Source organism: Myxocyprinus asiaticus, chromosome 9, assembly GCF_019703515.2.
Source record: "Myxocyprinus asiaticus isolate MX2 ecotype Aquarium Trade chromosome 9, UBuf_Myxa_2, whole genome shotgun sequence".
NCBI classification, from domain to species: domain Eukaryota; kingdom Metazoa; phylum Chordata; class Actinopteri; order Cypriniformes; family Catostomidae; genus Myxocyprinus; species Myxocyprinus asiaticus.
In genome coordinates this window covers 32,398,158-32,410,773 of record NC_059352.1, presented here as the reverse complement: position 1 = coordinate 32,410,773, position 12,616 = coordinate 32,398,158, and the positions used below count along the sequence as shown (strand labels likewise).

Here is a 12,616-nt window from a genome sequence, read left to right as displayed (position 1 = left end):
TTATGACATGTTTGCACTTTATAACAAAGAAAAAGAATACTGAATTTTGGTTCCCTTGTAGATAACTGAATATGAATAATTTAAAAGCATATTGTGTGTAAATATTGTATATAATCAATACATATGGTATGGTATTTATATCAATTTATAATATGGTGTGATATAATGTCTCATGATACTGTTTAATGCAGTTGTCTTAAATCAGTTTGCATCTTAAAACTTCAGAATAATGATTTATTTAATTTTGTTCTTGATTTTATTCTTGTGTGAATAGAGAAATATATACCTAGAAAATCACAATACCAAGGTCATTCTGCAGCACCTTTTGAGCTCTGTAACTGTATGCCTGTGTTGTATGTAAGTATAAAAGGGTAAGCATACCAGAATTTCATAAATATGCTCTGGTCAAACTCAGGTATTTAAACATTATTTGATTATTACTTATTTACAAAATGTCAAGACATTTAACTGGGTGCCTTTATATATATATATATATATATATATATATATATATATATATATATTACACATACACACACGCACACACATACGTGCACAAAGACATGTTGGTGCAGCTATCCTTATGAGGACTCTCCATAGACATAATAATTTTTATACTGTACAAACTATAGATTCTATCCCCTAACCCTCACCCTACCCCTAAACCTAACCCTCACTAAAAACTTTCTTGCATTTTTACATTTTCAAAAAAACATTTGTTTTTTAAGCGATTTGAATTATGGGGACACTAGAAATGTCCTCATAAACCACATTTATAGCATAATACCCTTGTAATTACCAGTTTGTAACCTAAAAAAAGTCCTCGTAAACCACCCAAACCCGCCCACACACACATATTATTTCTGCCATTTTAGCTTACTGGATGGAATGTACAAAGTAACTAATACCACACAGACACCATAGAATGCCATTGATAAGCCCCTTATACATTTTTGTTATTTGTTAATGTTTTTTTTCCACCAAAAATGGTCACTTCCTGGTGGATTTATGTATATGTACAATATGGGGAGTGATATTTGGGACAGAGGAAAAAACTATAAAGTGATTAAAAATGAAAACACTGACACATTTACACACCTGCAATATTTTCTTAGTAAATTGCCAGTTTTACTTATTGGAAGGGAAATTATTTAAAACTCACTTGTATGTTCACTTTATCGTGATATTTTCATAATAGAAAAATAATATGCTTTCCATCTTTAAAAATTGTGAGTTTAATATTTTATCCATTACAGTGCATCCGGAAAGTATTCACAGCGCTTCACTTTTTCCACATTTTGTTATGTTACAAAATGGACTAAATTCATTATTTTCCTCAAAATTCTACAAACAATACCCCATAATGACAACATGAAAGAAGGTTGTTTGAAATCTTTGCAAATTTATTAAAATGAAAAAAAGAAAAAAATCACATGTACATAAATATTCACAGCCTTTGCCATGACACTCCAAATTGAGCTCAGGTGCATCCTGTTTCCACTGATCATCCTTGAGATGTTTCTACAACTTGATTGGAGTCCATCTGTGGTAAATTCAGTTGATTGGACATGATTTGGAAAGGGACACAACTGTCTATATAAGGTCCCACAGTTAACAGTGCATGTCAGAGCACAAACCAAGCCATGAAGTCCAAGGAATTGTCTGTAGACCTCCGAGACAGGATTGTATCGAGGCACAGATCTGGGGAAGGGTACAGAAAACTTTCTGCAGCATTGAAGGTCCCAATGAGCACAGTGGCCTCCATCATCCTTAAATGGAAGAAGTTTGGAACCACCAGGACTCTTCCTAGAACTGGCCGCCCGGCCAAACTGAGCGATCGGGGGAGAAGGGCCTTAGTCAGGGAGGTGACCAAGAACCCGATGGTCACTCTGACAGAGCTCCAGTGTTTCTCTGTGGAGAAAGGAGAAACTTCCAGAAGAACAACCATCTCTGCAGCACTCCACCAATCAGGCCTGTATGGCAGAGTGGCCAGACGGAAGCCACTCCTCAGTAAAAGGCACATGACAGCCCGCCTGGAGTTTGCCAAAAAGCACCTGAAGGACTCTCAGACCATGAGAAACAAAGACTGAACTCTTTGGCCTGAATGGCAAGCGTCATATCTGGAGGAAACCAGGCACCGCTCATCACCTGGCCAATACCATCCCTACAGTGAAGCACGGTGGTGGCAGCATCATGCTGTGGGGATGTTTTTCAGTGGCAGGAACTTGGAGACTAGTCAGGATCGAGGGAAAGATGAATGCAGCAATGTACAGAGACATCCTTGAAGGAAACCTGCTGCAGAGTGCTCTGGACCTCAGACTGGGGCAAAGGTTCATCTTCCAACAGGACAACGACCCTAAGCACACAGCCAAGATAACAAAGGAGTGGCTACGGGACAACTCTGTGAATGTCCTTGAGTGGCCCAGCCAGAGCCCAGACTTCAACCCGATTGAACATCTCTGGAGAGATCTGAAAATGGCTGGGCACCGACACTCCCCATCCAACCTGATGGAGCTTGAGAGGTCCTGCAAAGAAGAATGGGAGAAACTGCCCAAAAATAGGTGTGCCAAGCTTGTAGCATCATACTCAAAAGACTTGAGGCTGTAATTGGTGCCAAAGGTGCTTCAACAAAGTATTGAGCAAAGGCTGTGAATACTTATGTACATGTGATTTTTTTTTCATTTTTTATTTGTAATAAATTTGCAAAGATTTCAAACAAACTTCTTTCATGTTGTCATTATGGGGTATTGTTTGTAGAATGTTGAGGAAAATAATGAATTTAATCCATTTTGGAATAAGGCTGTAACATAACAAAATGTGGAAAAACTGAAGCGCTGTGAATACTTTCCGGATGCACTGTATATTAAGACATGTATAAAGGGGACATGAAAATGTACTGCAGGACAGCATCTTGCTGTTCAGCTCAAAATTCCACATAGCAATTTTATTCATAACACTGACTGAAATTTTTTATAACATTTTTATCTGAGATACTGAACTAAAAGTAAAAAAACTAAGTCATGTAAACCACCCAAAAATATTATCAGTGATTTAAAAAAGCAAAAAACAAACAAACAAACAAAAGCAACACTTAAAGGGATAAAAGTTTTTCATGCATTTCAGTACATACAATAAAAAGGTGTACATAAACTCCAGCATTATGGAAATGCACTACTCAGACAGCAAACAGATGCCTGGTGAGTTCTATTGTTGAGCCTTACAGCATCTGATATAATGGAATGGCTGAATAACAACATAAAACATTATTCCATTAAATACTGACTCCTCATTTCTGTGGACAAGAACCATAATTCATTACAGCTGAACATTTTAAAAATAATTTGAAGCTGCCACCAAGAGAACAAATTACAGATTACCTAAACAAGCATAAAACAACTGATGTTAACAGTTTATGGGTTTCCACTTCAAAGGTAAAAATATTAATTATAATAATCATCAAAAAGTGATGCACATGATGGTTTACTTTTAGTCAAACAGGAAAAGGATCATAGAAGGAAACAAAATAATAATTAAAAAAAGGAAAACAACAGAAATTTAGTAGCAACCTCAGGTGACACCATGTAACACCCTCAGCTTCAAAAGGAGGCTTCCAACACCTCTTGTAAATTGTGATGAGTAATACAGTCATTATTAAAATAGTTGTATGGCTGCCTTAGATGACAATCATGTTTCATGACATAATGACAAACTGCATAATAACAATATCAGTAAGCTAACAATCTGAGAATGTTCAGCCCTTTGTTGTCGAAAGGAAGTTTCCCTCCATTATGTCTCACTACAACATTCTTCAAAGTTGTCTTCTTTAACCCAGTCATACAATAACTACACTGCCTGGCCAAAAAACAAAAAAAAAGTTGCTGTTTGGATTTAAATAAGCAGATACTTAAGAGCCAATGATTGGATCATTATTGCAGTGATTAATGTGTTTCAGCTGGCAACAATTATTTTAACCCCAACTGTTGCACTGTGTAGCTTCTCATTTCTTAAACAACCATGTCGGAAGGCGTATCACATGGTCATGGAAAAGATGTTACTGTGTTTAAGAAGGGGCAAATTATTGGCCTGCATCAAGCAAAGAAAACAACTAAAGAGATTGCTGAAGTCACTGGAATTGGGTTAAGAACTGTCCAACGCATTATTAAAACCTGGAAGGATAGAGTGAACTGTCAGCTACGTGAAAGAAATGTGGTCAGAAAAAAATCTTGAATAAGCGTGATCAGAGATCACTAAAACGCCTGGTGAAGTCACATCATAAAAAAAATCGACAGTAGAACTCACGGCTATGTTTCAAAATGCACAATGTGACAAGAACTTACAGGATTGGGACTAAACAGCTGTGTGGCCAAAAAAAAAAATAAAAAATAAAAACACTTGTTAGTGAGGCTAATAGGAAAAAACAACTTCAATTTGCTAGGGAGCATAAAGATTGGACTGTGGAGCAATGGAAAAAGGTCATGTGGTCTGATGATTCCAGATTTACGCTATTCCAAAGTGATGGGCGCGTCAGGGTAAGAAGGGAAGCGCATGAAGCGATGCACTCATCATGCATAGTGCCCACTGTACAAGCCTCTGGAAGCAGTGTTATGATCTGGGCTCAGCAACATTCTGCGGCAATAAAATGAAGTCAGCTGACTACCTAAATGTACTGAATGACCAGATTATCCCATCAATGGATTTTTTCTTCCCTGACGGCATGGGCATATTCCAGGACGACAATGTCAAGATTCATCAGGCTCAAATTGTGAAAGAGTGGTTCAGGAAGCATGAGGAATCATTTTCACACATGAACTGGCGACCACAGAGTCCTGACCTTAACCCCATTGAAAGTCTTTGGGATATGCTGGAGAAGGCTTTTCAGAGCAAGATCTTGGCCAAAAATTAATGCAACTCTGTATGGAAATAAATGATGTGACATTGCATAAGGTTGTCGAAACAATGCCATGACAAATGTGCACCGAAATCAAAGCTAAAGGCAGTCCAACGAAATATTAGAGTGTGCAACTTTTTTTTTGGCCAGGCAGTGTACATAAAACAAAAGTAAATATATACTTTTAGGATGTTACAAGATACCTGAAAATCTCCAAATCATCGATTTTGTTGATGAATGGTTATTGCATTCACTACTAAGCAGATTGATATTTAATCAAATACAATTTTCACATATAAGTGTACTGGGAGGTTTAATTGGAAATATCTTTATTCTGTGTAATTTACCGGTATGTGGGATAATATTACAGTGTCAAACATACTCATATATCCAAGTGCCATATTTTGAGGCTTAATTAAAAGTAATAATAATAAGAATATTTTTTATAAAAATCATTTATTTGCTACAGAAGCTTTGGCACCATTACATTTTCAAGTTATCCTGATGTAAGAGAAAAGTATTTGATTATGGCATGAATTTATGTTTGATCATCCCACACAAAATTTAACACTTTCATGATGTCACTAATAAAGATGAAAAAAAGAGACAAACATGTGAAACACACACACACACACACACACACACACACACACACACACACACACACACACACACACACACACACACACACACACACTTTAACAACTAAAACATAACATGGAGTTTATTTTAAAATGAAATCTGGTGCAAAGCAAAGTCTTTCAGTGGTGTAATGCGAGTGATATCAAGACTTTCCTTCACATAAAATAGATAATTTTTTTTTTCTTCAGTACTGTTGATGTCATATAACATGAAATGTACATATAAAGCAAAGTTGATGTGATACACAGCACACACACAACATATCAGTCTGGAACACTCTTCTCATACAGCCAATACTGTGTCATACAATGTTAACCATCCAAACAGCACAGTCTCTTTCTTTCAACCAATCGGCATTCACATCACCAATTGAGCCTTTTCTCTCCATCTCACTGTGGTTTCTGTTTCCGTGGTAACCCAGCTGGAAGCGTATGGGTGCTTTAAGCAGTGGAACTGAGGCGGTTCTTTTTTCTCAAAGTTACATATTTTGATTGACAGGTGTGACATAATTGCGAGGGAACATTCCGGTCTGTCCGTGACAGGCACCCTTCCACCAATTAGGATCAGAATTGTCCAGAACCTGGATAAAATCTCCACGTCTGAAACCCAGCTCTCCGTCCTCTTGAGGGTCGAAGTCAAACAGAGCTTGAACATACGTGGAATGCTGTGGAACAGAAATGGAAATGTTGAGAATTATGAATTTATCCACATTGGCTGATACTGACTCCAAACCTCTTTCCAGGCTGTAACTGCAATTCTATCAGTTCTTAGATCATTGGATTAGAAAATCTTACACTTTGGGCTGGGCAATATAGCTAAAAATATTATACAGTACATCAATATTTTTCAGCCTTTTGAAGATATTCAGTATATACACTCACTGAGCACTTTATTAGGAAGACCTGTACACCTACTTTTTCATGCGATTATCCAATTAGCCAATCGTTTGGCTGCAGTGCAATGCATAAAATCATGCAGATAGGGGTCAGGAGCTTCAGTTAATGTTCACATCAACCATCATAATGGGGAAAAATGTGATCTCAGTGATTTCGACCGTGGCATGATTGTTGGTGCCAGACGGGCTGGTTTGAGTATTTCCTTAACTGCTGATCTCCTGGCATTTTCACACACGGTCTCTAGAATTTACTTAGAATGGTTAAAAAAAAAAAAAAAAACATCCAGTGAGCGGCAGTTCTGCGGACAGAAACGCCTTGTTGATAAGAGAGATCAACAGAGAATGGCCAGACAAGTTTGAGATAAAAGGTTATGGTAACTCAGATAACCCCTCTGTACAATTGTAGTGAGCAGAATAGCATCTCAGAATGCACAACATGTCGAACCTTGAGGCGGATGGGCTACAACAGCAGAATACCACATTGAACACTTTATTAGGACCATAGTGTTCCTAATAAAGTGCTTAGTGAGTGTATATTATTTATTTGTACATATTTGCAATGAAATGGCTTGTGGTTTTTATTTTTCAAAGGAACCATCAGTTCAAACAAACAGCCATTTTAGTTTAAAAATTATTAAAGTAAGAAGTAAAATACAGTAGAAAATAATCTAGTTAAAAAATAATTGAGACATTTTCCCATTGTTTTTTTACTAAATAAACACAATGAAAAATTCTATTCAATCACTTTCATATATATGCACAAATATAACAATACAAAGTAATAAACAGCAATATTTAAATACTAAAACAATTATACATGAAAAATGCCATGCGGGGACTTCCATGAAGATTTAAGTGATGAAACAAATAAATCATGGAACCAGAGTTTTGAATTGATTCTTTCAAATGGATAGGAATTGAACTTACCAGTTCTAATGTCATTTATGTAATTGAAGTTCAGAGACATTATTAATATACTGGCCTTAATGCTCTTATTCTTGCGAGCTACTGTACATGCAAGGAGGTATAAAGAACCTAACGACACTGTTTTTAGGAAACGACTAAAGCGATATTCACAATATTGCTTATTGTTAATATCGCCAGAACAATCATGGTGAGTATTTGTGAATATCCGATATAGGGGCAGTGGTGGCTCTGGGTTACTGACCAGAAGGTTAGGGGTTCAAGCCCCAGTGAAGCCAAGATGCCACTGTTGGGCCCTTGACCCTATCTGCTCCGGGGACGCCGTATTATGGCTAACCCCGCACTCTGACCCTAGCTTAGCTGGGATATGTGGAAAAAATTGTATTTCACTGTATATATGCAAAAAACATGTGTATAATGTGTGACAAAAATAAAGGCTTCTATTCTATATTTCCCAGCACTTACTATATATAGAAAGAAGAAACCCCATAAGAAACAACAATAAAGGATTTACAAATACAGCACTGTAGAGCAGAAGTCCTACCTGTGGTACCTGTTCAATGTCCCTGAGGAAAATGGGTTGATTTCTGGACACAGAAGTAGACCGATGATAATCCACTAAGGAGTTTAACGAGTTAAATTTGACCACCCACAAGAAGTATTTCCCCGCTCCATCCCGTAAGACTTTGAAGTGCTGGACATCATTACCAAATCTGCAGGAAAGGAAAAACACACTGTATTTAGAGAACTGCACCTTAGCCAGCAGCATTTATCTCACTTAGATATTGCACATATAAAAACGAATTCTGTTCTGTTGACTTTATCTGGCTTCATCATGAACCATGATATCTACAGCCATCTGTTCAGAACTGTGCAAATGATTCAGGATGTGTTGGCCTAGTTTTGAACCACACACAAAGAATTAGCAAAAAACACAAATAAAGTGCTGAGAGCGGCCCTATTTTCTGCTGCATTGCATCAATTATTCATTCACATCCTCCAATTTTTAATATGATTCAATTACAGGATCAAAATCTCAAAAGCAGCAGCATTTGTTCTTAAGACCTTATTGATGTGACTTCAGTCACATAAAAATTGGCTATGACACAGAGAAAAAGAATAGAATAGAATAATACATACTTGACAGAGAGCGAGAAGTCTCCTGGTGCACTCTCACTCTCCCTAATGAGAAAAGCTCCATCATGTCTCTGTTTATTTAACATTTCTTCTGCCTTTGCACGGGGAATCTTCCCATAAAACCAGCTATGTCCAGAAAAAATTTAAAACCAGCAGTTAAGACACTTGCATGTATTAGAGACATTATATTATGATGAGCTGCAGTGTGGCAGAATACTGGACTGATAAGCTGCACTGTGCTCTCAGAAAGCTGAACTTGTATGTTAAAGGGATAGTCCACCCAAAAATGAAAATTCTCTCATAATTTACTGACCCTCATGCCATCCCAGAAGTGTATGACCGTTCTTCTTCAGAACACAAACGAATTTATAGTAAATTTAGATTTATAGTAAAAAAGGATTGAAATATTGCTCTGTTTCTCACCCAAATTGATTGCATTGCTTTAGAAGACACATATTAAACCAATGGAGTCGGATTACTTTTATGCTGCCTTTATTTGATTTTTGGAGTTTGAAAGGTCTGGTTACCATTCACTTGCATTGTATGGACCTACAGAGCTGACATATTCTTCTAAAAACCTTTGTTTGTGTTCAGCAGAAGAAAGCAAATTCATACACATCTGGGATGGCATGAAAGTGAGTAAATGATGAGAGAATTTCAGTTTTTGGGTGGACTATCCCTTTAATTTAATTAGAGGTATTGAGTGTGTTAGAGATGGGCATTTTGTGTACTTGAGTAATCAATAGATACACCAACCAAGTACTTGAATAATCATGGCATGAGGGTCATGTTTTAAGACAGCATGTCAAGTTAAATAGTTCTGTTCCATTCAGCTGCACACCGTCAAGCTGTTTAAAAGGAAGGATGCGTACTGTGTGTATGCCCTCTAAAGATCTCCAGAGTATTGTGCGATGCCCCAGACTGAAAGTCACCATGTCATTGTTGACGCAAATTGCTGTCTGCTGAATCAGACTGCAAGGTACGTCAGAAAATGACGGCATAACCAAACACAAAATAAGTTCCCTTTTTGATTGTGTACAGTACAGTTGTTATTGTATTTCGATCTGTTGAAAAAATAAAGTCAAGCAATTAATGCATTTTCATTCACTGATGTCACTTCCAAGTACTTCAGCCCACCCCTAATGTGCATATTAGATGTTGAGATGTACTGCTTTAATTGAGGCCTGAATTCATATTAAAGGTGCACTCAGTGATTTTTGCTAATTGCTAAACTTTTACACAGAAAGAAATGTACCTCGGCCATTGATATTAATAATGCTTTTAAAGAGTTCTATCTTTAAAAGCATTAATAAGTTAATTAATAAGTTACATGTGTGTGTATTCTATTTGTGACCACAGGGGTGTTCGTTGGGGGTCTGTGTGGGGTTGGTGATTGGGGAGGAGGAGGGGTATTAGGGTTAAATGTTGATTCAATGTATATACACTACCGTTCAAAAGTTTAGGGTCACTTACTCATTCTTTATTTTTATTTATTTTTCACATTTTAGAATAACAGTAAAGTCATCACAACTATGGAATAATAGAAATGGAAATATGAGAATTATGTTGTGACTAAAAAAATCAAAATAAATCAAAACTATGTTCTATTTTAGCATCTTCAATGTGGCCACACTTTCCCTAGATTTTGCAGAAATGTACTCTTGGCATTTTCTCAACCAACTTCTTAAGGTATCAACCTGGGATGCTTTTTAAACAGTATTTAAGGAGTTCCCATCTATATGCTGGGCACTTAGTGGCTGCTTTTTAAAATTATTCGGTCCAAGTCATCCATTTCAAAAAACTAATTTTTTTTATTACATTTTAGTTTTGTAATTAAATAAATGTATATGTTGGCACAATTATATTTTTGCCTACAAAACTAATTTCAAACATTTAAACATACGCCTTCAGATCAAAAGGTTTTTAAGATCATGGGAAACATTTCAGTCAAGTGTTTCAAAACTTTTGAACGGTAGTGTATGTTGTGTTTTTTATTTGTTATATGTCTATGAATCTATAAAAATGTAAAAAAAAAAAAAAAGAAAAAAAAGAAAAAGAAATGAATAGCATTTTTGAAAAATATGTTTAATGTACACTCACATGAGATGAAGACTCTAGTCATATGGGTCTTGTGCTTTACTCTACATATGGTGTTGGGCACACATTCAAGTTGAGATCAAATGACCAGCTGATAATCTCCTGTAACTGAACCAGTCTGCAGATTTTGGGCCAGTCAGAGATGATAGATTTCACAAAAAATTGCATACCTACCGACTCCAATGAACACACATATGTGACACGCTCCATCAAAATCGGTCATAACAGCCTGTTATTGGAAAAGCTTGTCTAATCAAGTCTAAAACGTGATTTTTTTTTTACAATACAGTTGCCATGTTATCAAGGTCTTTGGACAGTTTTTGAATGTTTATATTGAGATTTTGCTTATATCTCATTGAGTTAGATGAGGACGCTGACATGCTGTTTTACTGGTATGAATTCTGTTCTGTTGACTTTATCTGGCTTCATCATGAACCATGATATCTACAGCCATCTGTTCAGAACTGTGCAAATGATTCAGGATGTGTTGGCCTAGTTTTGAACCACACACAAAGAATTAGCAATAAAACACAGTGTGTTTTACTGGCCCTTTTTTTTGTATCTTTGACAGCCTCAAGGCATATGAGGTTCCGAGTCCCCCTTGTTACATCTGGTGCACCCCTACGGGAAAAGAGGAGTGTTGGCAGCATATACCCCAACTTCATCTTCAAATAAAAAACAAAAATTACAAAAACATTACCTTTAGTATAATGAGTTAGCTTTCATCTGCTGAAGTTTGTGTATATGTATACGCAGCTATAAAAGTGCTTCTGCCTTTCGCATCCAGCTCTCCATTTTTCTGCAGGGTTTTAAAAGAATTAAAACCATAATCGGGCACAAGTTAAAGATGATCTCAGACTGTCCCTGACCAATATTGAACCGCTGGTTGAGCTGCATTGCAGAACAATGCAAGCTCATCCTTCACACTGATAGGTCACACTTGACTGCATTTTTTCTAGGGATGTGCACGAGTAACCGACTAATCGAGTACTAGTTCTGCACCAGCTAGTTGCTATTAAAAACACTACTTGAATATCGCAAATATTTCCTTTGCACATTTGGCTGCAGTGTGTATTGCTTAATTATCCTGTCCTTTCCTGCTGAATCTCTCACCAAATCTCACAGTTACAACTGAGTCCACTGGGGGGCACTGTGGATATGTGTCATCGAGGTGTTGGATGAGAGGAGACATCATGTCATCTGTGCCCTCAGGCAAAGGCAAATATGCCAGTACTTGTAAATGTTTTTATTCTTATTGAATTCTACTCTACTGGTATCCGGTTATTGTTGGAGTCATGCATATCAATGAATGAGGATCTGCTTTTATGGTTGCAAGAAAATGTGAAGCGGTATGAGAAAGTTGGAAACTTATCAGACCAGTATTTGTGTTTGTATGTTAAATCTCTGAACACGGGCAAAGCACATTTTTAAAAAGCCAACATTTATATGTGTGTTACTCTGGGGCTGTTTACACTTTGTCACTTCATGCGTTTTTACTGATCGAATTGCTATCCTATTGAATAAGCACATTCCATTTACTGTACAAGTGGCCACATCAATGTGTCTCTGCCAAATGGATATAAATCTAATCTTCAATTCATGTTCTACATGCAAATAAAACAGAGTTCAATTCCGAACGAATTTAAAAGATGTGATTTATTATTTGATTTCAAGTGACTTTGTGTGGGTATCTGTGTGTGCGCTGTGTATTTTTGCCCTCTGGCTTCTCGTAGGTAAGGTGCATCATGCGCATCAGCTGCGCTCATTGTCAGTGTTTAGTTTCAGTTTCTTCAAATAAATGAAGAAAAAAGTACTGTCTCTCCTACAACGTCCATCCGTTTCTTAATTTGGTATTATTTATTGCGACGCGAGCCCAATGCAAATACTTGGTAACAGCTTATACGTTTCACATTTTCCCTATGCTGACGTAGCACTGTTTGGGCAAAGTTTATATATGTAGCTTGAGCAGCCAGATGCAGTTTCAGTTGACCGAGATTCATCTGGAATGCATCTCAAACCACCTCTGGAGGTTT

At 36.9% G+C, this 12,616-nt stretch overlaps 1 protein-coding gene across 1 annotated transcript in view; it reads right to left on the bottom strand.

The window, feature by feature from the left end:
• Positions 1-2,666: 2,666 nt before the first annotated feature.
• LOC127446600 (growth factor receptor-bound protein 2-like) overlaps positions 2,667-12,616 on the bottom strand; it is a 50,027-nt gene continuing 40,077 nt past the window's right edge. Inside the window, exons 4-6 of the mRNA XM_051707649.1 lie at positions 8,490-8,612; positions 7,894-8,062; positions 2,667-6,194 (exon numbers count right to left, since the gene is read on the bottom strand). Of these exons, the coding sequence (XP_051563609.1) occupies positions 6,009-6,194; positions 7,894-8,062; positions 8,490-8,612 (478 nt within the window). The 3' untranslated portion in view covers positions 2,667-6,008. The remainder of the gene's footprint in view (positions 6,195-7,893; positions 8,063-8,489; positions 8,613-12,616) is intronic.